This window comes from Phyllostomus hastatus, unplaced genomic scaffold (genome assembly GCF_019186645.2).
Source record: "Phyllostomus hastatus isolate PE091 unplaced genomic scaffold, TTU_PhHast_1.1 phas_contig_29, whole genome shotgun sequence".
NCBI lineage: Eukaryota > Metazoa > Chordata > Mammalia > Chiroptera > Phyllostomidae > Phyllostomus > Phyllostomus hastatus.
The window spans coordinates 43,910,341-43,926,960 of record NW_025333835.1 but is presented as its reverse complement, the minus strand read 5'-3'; the positions used below and the strand labels follow the sequence as shown (position 1 = coordinate 43,926,960).

General features: G+C 52.6%; 1 protein-coding gene across 2 annotated transcripts in view; it reads right to left on the bottom strand.

Moving 5' to 3' along the window:
- Positions 1-16,620, bottom strand: part of LRCH1 (leucine rich repeats and calponin homology domain containing 1) — a 149,003-nt gene that overhangs the window by 26,544 nt on the left and 105,839 nt on the right. Inside the window, exons 8-16 of one of the 2 annotated variants that reach the window (XM_045838953.1) lie at positions 15,131-15,236; positions 14,359-14,486; positions 11,348-11,415; positions 9,497-9,583; positions 5,407-5,496; positions 5,273-5,309; positions 4,427-4,480; positions 3,614-3,686; positions 432-527 (exon numbers count right to left, since the gene is read on the bottom strand). In XM_045838953.1, coding sequence (XP_045694909.1) covers positions 432-527; positions 3,614-3,686; positions 4,427-4,480; positions 5,273-5,309; positions 5,407-5,496; positions 9,497-9,583; positions 11,348-11,415; positions 14,359-14,486; positions 15,131-15,236 — 739 coding nt within the window. The remainder of the gene's footprint in view (positions 1-431; positions 528-3,613; positions 3,687-4,426; positions 4,481-5,272; positions 5,310-5,406; positions 5,497-9,496; positions 9,584-11,347; positions 11,416-14,358; positions 14,487-15,130; positions 15,237-16,620) is intronic. The other variant, XM_045838954.1, reaches the window with a different exon arrangement.

Here is a 16,620-nt window from a genome sequence, read left to right as displayed (position 1 = left end):
TGGATTACCCAGAGCATCTCCCACGCGGTAAACACAGGTAAGACCAAACTCTCAGAGCATGTAGTTCAGCTGCAGGAGCAAGCAGAAATAAGCCAAATGCGCAAACTCCAGATTTTTGTGAACGAGCAAACAAGCCAAAAACAAAACAAAACAAAACGAAAACCCAAGCCGAGAAACTAGAGAGGACATGACTGCCAAGCTCTCCCCCGGTTCAGAACACTCAGGGTAAGTAGAGGCAGCCTGACACCTGCCGGCGCAGAACACGCGCCCTTTCCCGGACGCCCCTCCCCCGGGGCTGCTCGGCGTCTGTCTCTTCGCTCGCGCATGCGCGGGAAACACAGCTCTATCGTCAGCTGCACAGCAACGCACGTGCCTGCACGCTCATCGGCTTATTCCTAAGCACGTTGAAGGAAAGGAACAGAGCCACCTACCATTGTCACTGTCCCCTGCAGGTGGAACGCTGTAGCTAGAGCGGCCCCACGTCTGTGCCTGCGTGAGTTTGTTGAAGGAGATAGGGAGAGTGAGGCCTAGGCCGGCGGGAGGGCGGGAGCGCCGGTCCGCGTGCGCGGCCCCAGGACCGGGACAGACCGAAGGGCGGCGGCGGCGTTTCCCAGACGGCGTGGGGGTTGTATGGAAATGAGGCGGGTTTCACAGGGTGGGGGTGTGAGTTCAGATGGACAACAAGAGGAGTGAGAGATGGCGCGTGGAATAAAAAGAATGATAAAAACTGAGGGTTAGTACTCATCAGTCATATACTTTGCATGCAGTTAATATTGTTAATCTTAGCAGTGCCCCAAGCCCACGCTGCATCGCGGTAGCAGAAAGGAGTACCCACAGATTACAGATAAAAAGCGAAAGACCCACCAGACACCTTTTTCAAAGTCCTTCTAAATAACCACATTAGGAAATACTATTCACACAAACCATTTGGTTACAGAGTCCAAGCTTAATCTGCATCGCTACATCCACTATTTAAAACTATTACAGAACTGGTGTCTACTGTCGTATTTTTCCCAAGGCCATGTAAAATTTGTCTTTGAAGACTCTAAACCTACTGGCAGGCTTCATCAACAGGTGAATGTAGCCAACTCTTTCCCCAGCACCTGACCTACACCCCTCTCAGAGCTGTCTTCAGTATCTGTCAGTATAGCCCTGGCTGGTGAAGCTCAGTCAGGCCTGCAAACCCAAGGGTCGCCGGTTCGATTCCCAGTCAGGGCACATGCCTGGTTGCAGTCTGGGTCCCCAGTAGAAGGCACTTGAGAGGCAACCACACATTGATATTTCTCTCCTCTTTCTCCTTCCCTTCCCCTCTCTCTAAAAATAAATACATAAAATCTAAAAAAAAATCTGTCAGTATAAAAAATGTCTTTGGGCACTAGCAGACTCTCTTTAACAACAAACCTAATCAAGCAATAAATGTGAGTTGACTTCAGACACATCTGAGCTGGTTATTTAGGTAACAGTAGCATGGGTTTTTGCACTAAATTTCCATGTAGTACTTACATGTTCAGGAAATATGTATATGAACCATAAATGGGAAATATCACTCAGTTATAAGGCAGGGGCAGAAAATAAATGGACCTGGTTCTGGGAACCAATAGTTGGGTGTGTGCAGTTGTCTTTCTTAGGAGGAAAACTTAAGAATGCAAACAATGTTTTCTTTACCGTTAACTATATGCTTAAGAATCTGAATTCTTATTCCAACTTGCTGATGTGAGCAGTCTGTTTTTGTTTATAACACAGAAGTCACATGAACCCATGTACTGAACTTTGAAATAAAAATTAATTGGTTCTGAAAAGTTCCAAAGCTACTCCATCAAAGTGGATTTCTATCTTTTTAAATCATGTCATCTTCAATTAAGATTACTGTATGTATTGTTTTCTAGAAAATGTGAAAAATACATACTGTAATACGAGTATTTTAAAATTATTAAATAATATTTCTAAAATTGCCAATGCATAATGCTAGTTTTACAAAGTTCCAAAATCTACCTGATGTTCTGGAGATAAATCAGCATCGTGTATACCAACCCACCTCTACACAGTGTTCAATAACTCGACCGATCTCCACCTTAGTGAGTCAGTGTTAGGAAAGCGCTGGAAGCTTGGAGAGGAAACTGTTTTCTGCTATTCAAAATAAACACCCCATTCATTTTTCGCCACTACAAACGATCCGAAATCGTTTGCTTCTGTAGGACAAGCCCCGTGTCGATAAGCTGAGTGCTGACCCCACGCAGGGAACAAAAAGTCACTGAGACAATTTTACAACTAAATTGCAAAGAAGCGCATTCAAAGGGATATTACTTTTTAAAAGAGTGGTTCTACACTTTTGATTTGAGCTATTAGAAACGGTGTATGTTAAAACTGTATAAAGCTGCTTGTGGGGATGGGGAGGGAGCCTGCCACCTCCCGCGAGGTCCTCGGTGCACAGCCGTGACTCCCTGGAGGGACCTTCCCTGAAGGCGCCGAAGACACGTGCCCTTGGCCCGGCCGGCCCTCCCTGCGCACGGCCCGGATCTGGCTGTTCAGTTCCAAAAACGAGGACACCAGCCGTCTGAACTGATTTCACAATAAAGCGAACACCTTCCTATAAATACCTCCTAGCAGCCCTCGCCACCCCCAACACTTTCCCCACTAGCTTCGTCTTGCAGCAGGGGGGCCGTCACACCTGGCCACTGGTACCCACCTATCCATCAACCTGCTGGGGGGAAAATTCCTTTATGAAAGAATTGTCTTTGTTTTTATTTTTTCTATGGGTATCCCTTTCCAAAATACACACATCTAACTTCTACTGTTACCAAAAAGCTTTACTGAAAACCCAAGAATAGCTGAGTTTTTTACTACATTTTGCTTAAAAATGCCCAAGTCCTTTTTAGCCCTTAGTGAAAAGCGTCAGTCACTGAGTCTATGCAAAACATCTAAGAATCAAAAACTATGAAAACAGAGAAGCACCAAAAAGAAGGCAGGCAGCGCCAGAACTTTAAGTACATGGAGAAATCAGAAGAACCAAATTTTTCTATACGTAGTCCATCTTAAGATCAATATTTACTCTGCACGTTGCTATAAGTTCCTTTTGAGAACATACTAATAAGGAACTAAACATTGGTAAAATAAGTAAAATAAAAAAAAGGGACTCTTGGCCAGTCCTGGGAGCCCTGAAATCATCCGTCACCCGGTTAAGTTGACCCTGCCATTGACCCTTGACCCTGCCAGGGCTCAGAAAGCCAGAGAGGGGTTCTCACAGAGGGGACACCTGCCCAGAGGCCTCTCCTGACCCAGAAACTCCGGGGGCAAAGGGCGAGCTATTTTCTCTTCCCTGGGTTAAAAGACTCAGTAGAAAACTTCTTCCCCACGGATATGCCCCATCCCCTTATTCCTCTTTGCTCTGACTCACAAGGAGCTCAGCTATCTGGTGCTGGTAACACAAACGTATCAATGAAGTCACCGCAAACAAGGCTCCGAAGCCTGGCCTCCCCACGCTGCTGCCGCCACCGGGCTCTGCCGCCGGCCGGCAAACTCACCGGCGGCGCGGATGAGGCTGTGACCATGTACCAGGCTAAGGAGAAACCACGGAGCCCTTTCCAAGCTTAAGAGCGCGGAGGATTAAACTTACCTGATCTCGGCTTCAGGCCAAACGGGGTTGCACTGTGGGTGGCGGGAGAGACTGTGGCAAAGGTATCTCTCATCTGTGATGTTAAAAGAAAAAAGGACATTTTGTAACAAAAAGAACACAAGGGAAGCAGAACTATACATGCTTCTCTACGCTCAAGGATTTTAACAAAACCACCACCTCGGGCCTGTGCTGCTGGGCGAGGGAGTCCGCGCTGAACAGTGGGATCACCAGCGCACCCTCAAAGGGCAAACGCCTCCCGGGGCATCATCAACAGCTGCCGTTTGCAGGGGGACCCCTCCCATTTCTTATTTGCTCGTCCTAACAGTATGTTTTAGGGTCGCGTGATACTGGCAATCCTCTTCTGCTTTGGAACAGATGTGTGCATGCGTGTGCATGCACACACACACAAACCCGCCTCCCAGAGGGCACACCTGCCGAAGCAGCTGCCACAGCACGTTGAGGTGAGGCCACGGGGCACACGCAGCCGACTTCCCATCTACACGGAAACCGTACACGGGCCACTCAGAGGTCACAATGCGTGCTCTGCGCTGTGGAGCGGAACTCTTTCCCCCTCGTTTCCCGTGAGGATGTTCCCGTATTTGGTTTTCAAAGTATATCTTGTAAAATTAATCTTTATGGGAGGAGAGGGCCAGATAAGGCTCCGATCGCTAATGGGCGGTCCCTGCAGACGGCCTGCAGTACCATCGGCTCAGCACCTGGGGCGGTCTCAGACTACAGACTTCTGTGAAAGACGCTCCAGTTCGGGCTGCACAGAACTGGATCCTTGCTTCTGTTAACCTTCCAGGAACATACCTCGTTTGGAGAATAGTCGCTCCCGTTACTCTGAGACGCCAGCTCATCTTGCACCTTATAGAAGAAAAAAGTGCATGGGATGTTTCATTAGACCACAAAGTTCGTGAGGCAGGAACGGTGTCTTTCTTGCCCCCTGGCCTACAGGCACATGCTGAATACACACCGAGCTAATGAATTAGTGTGTTACGTGGCCAAGGAGGTTACACTTACATTTTCTAAAAACACGCAGCTGTGGTCACAGCAAAGTACATCTAAAGTATCAGACAAACTAAGCAAAGGGGTTTCCCAGAGCAGGGGTCAGCCCGAACCACCTGTGAAGGTCGACCCTGAAGGCTCCGCCCCCATTCAACGACAGGTGTTCGGTCAGGGTTCCAGGCAGGGGTCCCCAAACACACAGAACCCCACCACCAGGAGCCTTTGGCAACCAGTACACGTGCCTGGAACCCAGCCTGCCTGGGAGAACCTCCCGCCGTCCACTCAGCATCAGTCTGCTTTGACGACAGACAGTTATTTCACCCAGATCTACCTTCTTCACGTGGTAATCAGGGACCCCACTAATGCGCCTTTATGGTGATGGCTAGCATTAACACCTTCATCTATCCTACACCAAGTGAGTATAAATTTAACACTTTCCTATGCCTACTGTCGAGGAGTGCCAGTAAAAAACATCCCCAACTTGGACACATCCGCGTAATCGCTAGCCCTGGCTGATCCAGGGCTCTTTCTCTTCCTCCTCCTCCTCATGACTTCCTCTGGCCAGCAGAGCCCGCTAACACCCCCTGCTCCCCCTTTAAAGTCACCGAGTTGTGTCCGTCACAAGCAGAGAACCCGCCAGGGCAGCCTTACCTCACATCCTGGAGAGGTCTCCAGCTGCATGTCACCACTGCGGGCGTGAGGGGGAAAGATGGAGAGTGGGATTTAAAGCGCGCCTATTTCAGCGTAAAAAGAGAAAACGCTCAGTTTTTAAAAGGTCGACATACTTGAGTGCAGAATCCTGCAGTTCTAGGGCTCCTGTGGATTCGTTGGGGTAAAAGCTCACATCACTCCTCTCTTCGGTCTCCGTGCTCAGTCTGAAGAAGAAAGGGGAAGATGTTATTAGATTTCTAACGGATCCTACCGCCTTGGGTTACGTGTAGTCTAAAAACTTAATGTGTTAAATTTGAAGAAGTTGTGTTTACCATCAAGATTAAGTAATGAAAGGTTGATGGCTGAAATTTCAAATTGCACGGTATTTTCCCATCCTGTGCCAAATTTAATATAATTTTAATATAATTTTCTGACTGCCGTTGGTCATAATATTCGTAGGTAGCACACGGTAAATTTTGTTCTAGAAATTGCTTAATTTACAGAAGCAAGTAAAGTTAAGGATACTGCATTATGGTATATGTATCAAAGATACTTTGTTTTGAAAGGAAAACATTTCTGATAGACTCTTAATTCCCTCGTTCAAAAAAAGAAAGAATTCATAATAGTCTTAGTTTCTGAGTTTCTGCAATTTTAAAAACAGAAATTTCTGCAAGTTGTATAAAGGTTACAAAGCTATTTTAAAAGGTGAGAGCAATATTTTTTATTATTATTATTTTAATAATAAGTGGGGGGTGCTGGGTAGAGGGGGCAAAGGAGGGAAAATCAGGAACACTGTAACAGCATAATCAATAAAATATAATTAAAAACATAAAAGGTAGAATGAGTTCATATTATACATGCTTGCTGAAAAATGATATCACATCAACAACCGGAAATCCTTAAGAAACCAAGATAAAGGCAAAATTGGGTAATAACCTGATTTTTTGATGTTAAGATTGTCTAAAAGCTACACCTACAAAATTTAATCACAGGCTTAACTAAAACAACAACAAAAAAGTCTCCATCTGTGACATATGAGACAAAAGACAAAATCCGACGTGTATGTGAAGTTTTTGTTACTAATGTTCTGTCCCCAAGCAGCTATAACCTCTAGAAAGGTCTTCCTTTTATGGGAAACAAGCTGAGGCCCAGCTGGCTCACGGGAGCATTGTTACAAAGTTAGGATCGTCTTATAATAACTATTTCAGGGGCAACAACAGAGACCTGCAGCGGTGAAACCGGAGGGTTACTTTCCGGGAGGAAACGAAACCCGTGTAACACCTTGGAACAAGGTCATTTTGAAATATCCCTCCAGAAAGGTGCCGGTCAACTACACCGGGAGGGAGACTCGAGCTGTGTTCGTCCACAACTCGGCAGACGCCCCCCACTCCACGGGCTCAGACATCTCCAAGCTGAGGGGAGGAGTCTCGAAATCTTCAGTCCGCCCCCCACCCAGGAAGGAGGGCAGAGCGAGACCCGGAGCAGGGAGCCACTGCCTCTGGGTCACCTGGACCCGACTCCTGGGTCTTGGTGCCAGCCCCCCCACCCATGCCACCGCTATTCCCCTCTACGGGGGCTGCTCTTGCTTGATTTGGGGCTCACACAGTAATCACTCTGGAAAAAACTCATTGGGAGAGTGGTACAAGCTGTCAGAGGCGGGTGCGTTACGACAGCATAAAGTTTGACCCAGCGGTGGCCGGCGGTCTGTCACGCCCTGTCTTCAAGGCTCTGTCCTGGATGCGCATTCCCTTCCTGTCGATTTGCGTGCCCGGGAGAACCTCAGCCACTTCTGCAGCCGCTGTTGCTCCGTCCCCTGGGGAGCGTGAGCTTCAGATCTACATCTCCAAGTCCCAGTGGTAACCCAGTAGTAACCGTGCAGCAGCTGGATGCGCATCGCCGCACGGCCCCCTTGGCCGCTACTCAGCGTGTCCTAGCTGAGCCCACAGCACCTTCAAGCTGCTGTCCCTCCCGGTCTCCCTTCTCAGAGGAGGTACCAGGGGCTCGGGTCTGAAACACCGCACCCTCCCTGCGCCCTCGCCGCCCACTTCAAATGATCGGCAGAGAAGGACAGCAGCTCCTGCCATGTATAAAAGTATCTGCGGTGCATAAAAGCATTGCAGACATTTAGAAATGCCTACAGAAAAATACCCACATAACAGATCTCCGTCCAGTTTTGTTTTTTTTCTTAGCTTCCTTACACATTTGAAACCTAATTCTATTGATATAATTGGGGTCAAACTTTCTGCGTGATGTATAATTTTTAACACTCATATTATATAATGTGCATTCTAAAATATATTGGAACCTTTAAAAAACATTGCCTTGCCTACATTATATCCCCCCTTATTAATTATCAAAATGTATCTCCCTTTTCCCAAATATTTGCTATTAAAAACAGCTCCCCCTTCACAATCTTTGTTCATATCCTTTGTCCCTTTGGGATATATTTTTAGAATTCACTGAAAGAAATGGTTTCTACATTTTTTAGGTTGCCAACTGCATACTATTAATACTAGGATGCCTTCTGGAGTGGTTTTGCCAATTCACCTTCCCAGGAGTAGTTTATATGGTATTTCAAATCCTCTCAACCGGAACAGCTACGTACTTGTCACACACACACACACACTCACACACACACACACACACACACACACACAGAAGCTCTTTCGTCACTAACTCCTGTGGTTCAGGACGTGAAACACAGCTCTCTAAGGAACATGCCCTGATTAGGCACTTAATCACTTAATATAAAACTTGGCCTGAAACAATGATTAGAGAGCAAGAACCACACGAATAATCACATTTCTTTAACCGTCATCACCTCCCTCTCCACGGAGTAAAGCCTCAGCTCCTCACAGCGTCATCCGACATCATCTGCAGTGCCCCTGCCCCCACAAGGGCCCCCCCCACCAAGATTCTCGGGCCACCTGCACCTCACAGGAACAGGCGTGGCTTTCCGGAGCAGAACCGGCCAGACCACAGCCCACGAGTGAGTCATGGAGTCCTCATTTCCCAAGTCCCACCAGGGACCCCAGGCCTGGCCAGGGCGGAGGCCACCCTACCTGCCTGCGATCTGAGAAGCTTGCTCTACTCCCTCTGACCTCCAGGCCTCTGCCCAAGCTTCCCGCTCAACCCAGACTTGCTTTGCCCTTCAAAGCGCTAGTTATTCAAGGTTGATGCCCAAACCTTCCAGAAGGCGAGGGGTCAGGTATTCGCTCTAGTCGACCACCTTGGAAGTGTGTAAATCAAGGGCCCTTACAAATAACTGCCCCAGGGAGGGAACTCCATCCACCACAGGGGACGTTCTCGGAAGGAGGAGCTGCGTCTGGTTCACCTGTGCGTTCCCCCAGGCGCCCACCACACACCTGCCTGCGCCCTGGGCACCCAGTGAACAACTTCAGCACCGAAACGCTGTTCAAACAGACAGCTACAGGTGTCCCATCACACTCTAGCTCACCCACCACTGCCTCTCAGGGCCCGGCAACACTGGGGGTGTACCGCTGACCACATTTCGGCAAATCATCAGAACCCGGCAGAGGTGGCTGGGGTGTGGTTTTCCTGTTCACCCAGGGGTGAGACCACATCATCTCCATGGTTTCAATTCCCGGGGCCCCTGGAGAGTTTACCAGGGACAAGCCTGAGACCTATGTCTCTAGTGATGAGGGAGTTATGACCTGATATCAGGTATGTTGTCTTACTGGGAAATATTTTGTCCGTGGGAAGTTCATTTTCCTGAATCAAGAAGCTGGAAAATGAATCTACTATATATAGTGCCAGTGATGGACAAGGGCCAATTCGATTAGAAACTACCCTGCAACCCAAATCATTGCAAATACAGTATTTAGTTAACTCATATTTGCCACCATCGAATAAATATGGCAGTACCTGATACAACGATTCTTCCCTTTCGGGAAAATCTCCCTGGTAGTTCTGGCTGTAAGTCAGAGATTTACACTTTAAGCCACATAAAATATGCATTTTCACCATATGTCTGTTTTTTAGGAATGATGCCAAAAATTCCCTCGTGAATTTCAGAAGAGTGAATACATTTCACTCAAGGGTGGAGAAGGGGCCACTGGACTCCCGCGGAGAAGTCCTAGGGGAGCAGGGAGTTGAAACGACGAAGCCCACCCACGCCGTGCATACAAATGTCTGCAGAAAGGGAGGCGAGGAACCGGTTCGTATCGTCTGCACCCGGAGCTGGGCCCAGGGGGACACGCGCACCTGTCGGGGTCTGGCGGCGAGTTGGCGTCTCTCAGCGGCTCCACCGGGGCCATGTCCGCGTCCGCGTCTTCTTCGGGCGGATGCGTCCTGCAGCAAGGAACCGAGCGTGAGACGGCACCCACCACACACGGAACAGCAGCGTCACCTCGGGTCTTAGGAGCAAAACCACACACGTCCAGCTCCCATCTCACCCATGATCTCGACACGCCGACGTTATGACCGAGACCAGTCAGTACGACCCCGCGGGATGAGCCGCCAGAACGTACTGGAAAGAGCTCCCACCCCCACCCCCGATGGGGGAAGCCGCCCAGCGCTGTTGTAAAGCCTCTGAGTCTCAGTGCCCGTCCGGGCCTCCACCCGCTCGTCTGCACAGTCGGCACCCGACCAGCTGGTGGCGCTCTCACTGCCTTCCTGAGCCTTGCGGGGGCGGGCGCACAGGGGCGCTCGGCTGGGGCGGGGTCTGCACGACTCCCAGACCTCCCAACGCCACCAGTTCAACCGGCGTGGCTCAGCTCCACAGCTGTCACACAGCAGGGACCTCAGGGTAGGACGGCGGCCCTCGGTCTGAGCGCCGCGTGCAGCGTGCAGCAAAATCATCTGCAGCATTCAAAACCAACCCCAACCCAGGCCTGGCAGTCCCAGGTAGATCCGGCTGGGGCTCGGGCGTCTTATCAAGCCCTGCAGATGGCCCCGATTTGCAGGCGAGGCTGAGAACAGCAGATGCAAGGTTAAGAAGGAGGTTTTTAGAGCTTTATATAGTTTAAAGAAGCCTTTCCCTATAATTCTACAAATCTATAATCAAGCCAGGCCTCCCTGGTCTTACAGAAATACACCCAGTGAATGCGGGTCGCACTGGATCGTGATTTGAAAGGAACTTCTTAATGCTTTTAAAGGGCGAGAGAGCTGTGGTCATGGAAACTCCTCTCCACTACAGAACGGAAGTGGAGGAGTTTTTTAACAGCATGAAAAATCCTCTCTAAGGGGAGAAACCCCGTGAGGTCTGGGAGGAGGTCCAGGCCTACGTGCCCCACTACGGAAAACAGAATCCCGTGAACCAGAATCCTGCTCTGTGGCACGGGCCCAAGCTCAGCCCCCAGGAGACGGTCCCCTGGCCCACACAGATGGCTCCCGCCCGCCCCCACAGAGCTTGCCAAGGAGATCTTCGTGGGCACCAGAACAGAAGGGGCACCCTTCTGGTGTGCGGTTCCTTGGGTTCCGCCTGGCTCTCTGTGGCCTTGGGGCATGGTAATGAATCTCTAGGGGCCTCAGTCTGTCCTCTGCGAAATGGGGAGAACAAATCAGACTTACGGGACTGCCGTCAAGTTGCAATGCGCTACTACTCATGATGTCTTTAAGACAGGGCCTGGCATGGGGTGTGATATTTAATGAGTGCGAGCTATTGTTGCAACTGTGAGACTCGGGGCCAGGACATGAGAGACATGTAACTGTCTCAGATCTAGACACCCAAGAGCCTAGGCACAAGAGGGGGACCAGAGCTATTAACACACGAGGTCCAGTGGTCGGCTTCTTTGAACAAATGGAAGGAAGCCAGAACCTCCACGTTGGAAATTCTATCTAATTCCCTGAGTTGCGTTTCTACCTACAGCCCCAAATCTGAGAGAGCTCAGGGCCAAGGGAGGGGCGTGACCTTGCGCTGTACTGCACTAACCCCGTGACAATGAGCATCAGACAGAGGGAAGCTGGCCACTTCCCATCAATATCTTCGGGTAAGAACGTCAGCTTGCCCCCTGCCCCCAAAGCGGGCCGGAATCCGACCAGGATGAAGCTTCCATTCTGCTCAGACCTCAAAGTCTGCAGGACAGCAGCTCATCACCAGGCCCCCGTACTCACGTCCCCTCGGACGGCCAGGGCGTGTCCTCTTCTATCCGCAGCGGCTCCTCGTAGTGGACCGCCCTGCCCTGTGGACAGAACACACGGGTCTTCTGAGAACCACTGGCCATCCACGGTCGACAGTCCAACCCTGCCCCGGCCCACGTTCACGGCGGCACGGCTCGCCACGGGGAGGAGGCGGGAGCAGCCCTGGTGTCCATCAGTGAGTGCGTGGATCAACCGCATGGGGCCCACCCAAACAGCGGGGTGTCATTGAGCCCCGAACAGGAAGGCGGTCCTGACACATGCTGCAGTGCGGCCGCACCTCCAGGACACGCACGGCGCTAAGTGAACCTAGCCAGCCACAGAAAAGAACCCAGGGTATGCTTCCACTGCTCTGAGGCCCCTGGAAGGGTCCAACGTGTAAGGAGAGAAAGTAGAGCGGTTGCCAGGGGCCGGGGGAGGGAAGGAATGGGGAGACACTGTCGAAGGAGTGGAGAATCCCAGTTTTACTGGATGAACAGCGTTCCGGGATGCATGGTGGTGACGGCTACCCCATCCCTAAACGCCACTGAATTTTACTCTAAAAAATGGGGAGGATGGTAATTTTCCCATTCTCTTTATTTTACCATAATTAAAAATAAAATTTTTTTTAAAAAAAGAAAACCTGGCCCAGGACCACAATGCCTGTTAACTTCCTGTCCGAAAGTTAACACTTCTCTCCTGTTCCCTCCTCGCACCTCCTGGCGTTCACGGAGTCGTGTCGGGCGTGTCAGTCATGTGAGGACGTCTGTCCCAGCATGTGTGAGACGTGTGTGTGTGTGTGCACGTGCGCGCGCACATGCGTGGTGGGGAAAAGGGCTGCATAACACACCTAACAGAGGATGCCTCCAAGGACATCTAATAGGTTTCGTGCATGCAGCATCCCCACTGCACTGAAACGCACCCCACCCCCCAAAAGAAACGCTGGTGGGAGTGTCGGGACGGCGTGCCCACCGCTGGAACCTCCACATGCTCCCTCCCACTCCCGCCTCTGACGCAGAGAAGCGGCCCCTCGTGCAGCCAGGAGCCCACGGCCGGCTCAGAGGCCGCCCCAGATGAGGACATGCTCCCTGGCAAGGAAGGGACAGCAGCCACGCGGACTGTTTTCCGTGCCGAGGTTCCGACAGGAGCCCAGCCGGTCCCCTGGACGCGTCACCAAGCACCAGCCTTCTTCCAGGGAGGCAGCTGGTGCCCGACGCTGGTCTCCGGCTTCCCAGACACGCCGACACTTTCTGTATTGATCTGACTTAACAGCGCATGACAGCGCCAACAGAGCAGTTTCTGTGCCACACTGTCCGGGGGACAGGGGCGCCCATGGCAGAAAGCACGCTGCCAGCAGTGACAAACTCTCTTTGTGTCGGGCTTCAGCTGCAGAAGCCATGGGCATTTCCCTCCAATTCTCCATTTCGTAGCAAAAAGCAGCCCCAAGGGCGAAACATCGGTTTTTCTTTCCGTATGCAACACAGGGCCTACTGGGCTTCTTTTGCTGAGTTAGACAGGTACGCACTTGATCCTCATTCTCTGTGGATCCCACAGTCACAAATCTGCTCCCTCGGTACAACGCACCAGAACCCCCGCACCCACACGCACGCTGCTCCCCGAGCCCCCTGCAGGCCTGCACGGAACGGTGGGACCCCAGCTCCCAGCACGCTCTGCCTTCCCGGCTCGGCTGCCAGAGCTTTAACACGCGTCCTGTTCAGAGTCCATTTAGTGCCACTTTTCACAGTCTGGTGCTTTCCCGGGTGATTTCACTGTTCAAGGCACACCCGCCACGGTGCTGAGGTGCGGTCTCATGTTCCTGAGCACGCGAGGGCTGTGATCTTCCTTCCCGGGAAACATGTGTCGGACAAGCTCGACTGAGGCATGGCTGAGTGAGTGGTGTGGGCCGCAAGTTCAGTGTCCACAAGCCAACGAGGCACGTTTGGCAAGGAGTCTTTAAATAGAGACACACAAGCCGCAATGAGCAAGGTCATGCCCTGGACATCCGACACGGAGCCTCACCCTGAACTTGCCCTTTGGAGCCGTGGCTCGGGACGGGCTAACTCGGTGCTGGGGGCGGCTTTGCAGAGCGGAACCACCGTGAAGAGGGAGGACCAGCTACAGTTGCAGAAGCGCAGGACGCTGACTCAGCGGAGGGGACAGGACGGGGTTTTGGGAGCCACGGAAGCCTCGGTCCCCGAGGACTGAGCGGCCTGCACGCCCCGCACACGCACGGGCTTTGCAGGCGACGCGGCTCGCGGCTCAGAGAAGCCTTGGCGTTCAACGCCGGGCTTTTCATGTAGGTGCGGGCTTTATTTCATTATCAGCACCTTTCTCTCAACTCTCCAAGACAGGGGCCTCTCGCAGGGCTGATCATCTAGGGGGTCACCCTCGTGATCTTGGGGGCCGCAGCCTGAACCGAGAAGACGGGCAGGAACGTCCCGGGGCACCACACCATGTCTCAGGGTGACACCGTGACCACCAGCTTCCCCAACCGGCTCGTCTCCCTCTCCTCGTTGCCACTGTTACGAGGAAGCTCCACCTGACAGCCCGGCCACTTGCCCCCGACCTTCCAGCACCTCACGGCCCCGACAGCAGTCAGGGGGCCAGTGCCCGCAGCGTGGGCCCTCCGGAAGGGGAGGACGCTCATTCCAGAGCCTGGATGTGCCCCCTTCTCTCTCTGCTGTGGACAGACCCCTGAGAAAAGCATCCACCAAGAAAACACAGACGAGAAGGCGCTATTCAGCTTTCACTAAACGGCCCCGGTAACTCGGACTTCGAGCAAGGGAAAGGGGAGTGACTCTTAAACCCCACCCACGTGCCGCCAGGTGAAGGGTGGTGCATGGGAGGAGGGGGTGGCTCCTCCTGGCAGAAAAGAAACTCGCTGGTCTTTGAGGAGGAGCTGTAAAGGCCCGGGGAAGGTGGCAGCAAGCTGGCCTTCAAGGTGCTAGGCGGTAACCTGAACCAGAGAGAAGTTAGTACATAAGACGACCAGTGGACCCTCCACTTGCCTTCATGTAGTTTATGAATTCCGGGTGGAGAACATCTGTGCCACAGGTAAGCTGGTCCCCTGCTTCTCCTGAGCTGTTGCTGTCGCCCGCCAGGGACGTCCCGGGTGGGAACTCCTGACGGAAGTCCCCTGGGAGGAAAAGAGAGAGAGCAGAGGGAAGCATGAGTCTCGACCAGGGGCCAAGCACAGGTCTGTCTGCTTCTCGGGGGGACAGGGTCGCCTAACGACTGCAGTCTTCCCTCCTGCCTCTTAAAGGGGTGAACGAATGGCCCCAGTTTTCTCCTCTCTGAAGGGTGTAAGGGAAAGGTAAAAGAAGGAAGGAAAGAAGGGAAGGGAAGGGAAGGGGAAGGGGGAGGGGAGGGGAAGGGGAAGGAAAAGGAAAGGAAAGGAAACAGAAAGCCCCAAACTGAACTTGGAAGTCCAAGGTCTCTGTCGGGCTTAGTTCCTTGTGAAAGAAATGAGATTTCGTCTTGTTTTTTTTTAAGGCACGGAGAGAGGACAGCAGGAGCAAACCCTCGCGTCCTCCGTAACCTGTGACGTGTAACTAGCGAGGGCAGCTTCGCTGTGCACCAGCTGCGCGGCCAGTCGGCTCAGACTCTCCGAGCCTCAGTGTGCTCTACAGAACTGGGGTCGTGAGGGGCCACCTCCGAGTTCTGAGCTTCCGGTGAGGTCACCTTCGCCCGTCAGCTGCTACTGCTGCGTTTGCGCACCGTGTGAGCACGGCCTTGGGGACCGAAAACCCAGCCCTTCCTCCCCACCTCGCGCTCTCAGACCTTTCGCTGGACTCAGGCGGTGGCACGGGTCCTCCTTGGCGGTCTGCTCTTCCTCCTTGATGTGGGACATGGGGACGCTGAGGCTGACCGCGTCCTCGTCCGACGGCTGGAAAGAAACGGGGCGCTGCTTCAGGCCCGGGCAAGGCGCAGCCGGGGAGAATGCGCGTGAGGGAAAACCCCCAGCTGGGACTCTCAGAGGCACAGTAGCAGGTAAAAGACACCAGGTACCAAGGACCGTTCTGCTCACTAAGCTCAAAAACGGGCAAAACGAATCCCCGGTGTTTGAGGTCAGGCTCGCGGCTGCTCTGGGCTCGGGGGTGGGGTGGTCACAGGAGCGGGGCTTTTTGGGGTGCCGGGGAAGTCCCGCGCCTTGAGCTGGGAGCTGGGGATGGGCTTCCCTCTGTCGAGGTTCACCGGGCTAACGCCCATGCATGTGCTCTGAGCTGCAACTCTCCCAGACGTGCTCTAACCTGAGAGCCGCAGGCTGGGGACCGGGGAGGGCCGTGTGACAGCCGGCAGAACAAAGGGACGCCTGCAAACCGTCTGCGACAGGACCCCCAAGTGGAATCGGTTGGGTTGGCAGGAATGTGACCGCGAGACCTGACAACACTCACCCACCACAGCCCTCCGAAGGTCTCACGTGGCTCGTCACCGAAAGCCAACGGTCAACCAACCTCGGGGACAATGTCCACTTATTTACAGGGCCCTCTCCACGCTTCTCGGCTAACTTCGGTTTATTTCCCGGTTTCAGGGTGAGGACGCTGCCTCAGGGGGTAGAAGGGCTCCATGGCGGTGGGACTGACACGGAGCAAGAGTTCTGTGAAGGTTCCAGAATCACACTTGGACTTGGTCACGGGGTGTGTTCTCTCCGGGAGTCTTGCTCCCCCCACCAGCTGAGGGTGCTGATTCAGAGAACCGTTGGTCCCGTCACCAACGCGACAGGAAGCCTCCTCATTCGTCTTCCTCCGTCTCCACGTCAGTGTTGTCGTTCAGTGAAGTCACAGCGCGTTTCCAGTCCCAGGGGTCAGGGCCCCGCCCCCCAGAACCGGCGTGCTCCCCCTCTCCGGAGCCTACAACGCTCCGAGCACAGAGTCCGCTCCCTCCTGGACACGGGCGCAGATTGGCAGAGGCGACAAACCGGCATCTCCTTCAGGAAACACATGTTCAGCGGGGTCCCAAGGTCTTGGCTTGTTCATCTTGAGGAAAATGGGTTTTCAGCTTCCTAATGACCCATGCTACGTCCATCAGAAGATGGTGGCAGCAAGAAAAGAAGCCGGGGGGGGGTCTCTGAACCCCACAGTGAGATATAAGTGGGGGGCGAGATCAGCTGGCCATACAAATTGCCAAACAAAGCGAAAACAGAAAGCTCCCATGGTTAATTCGGAACCCTGACCATTCTAAAACAAATAATAATTCTTGGAGGTGCCCCCAGGTAATGAAGCTACACTGTGAGATCTGTGCACCTGATTCTGTGGAGTATAACCTTCTCT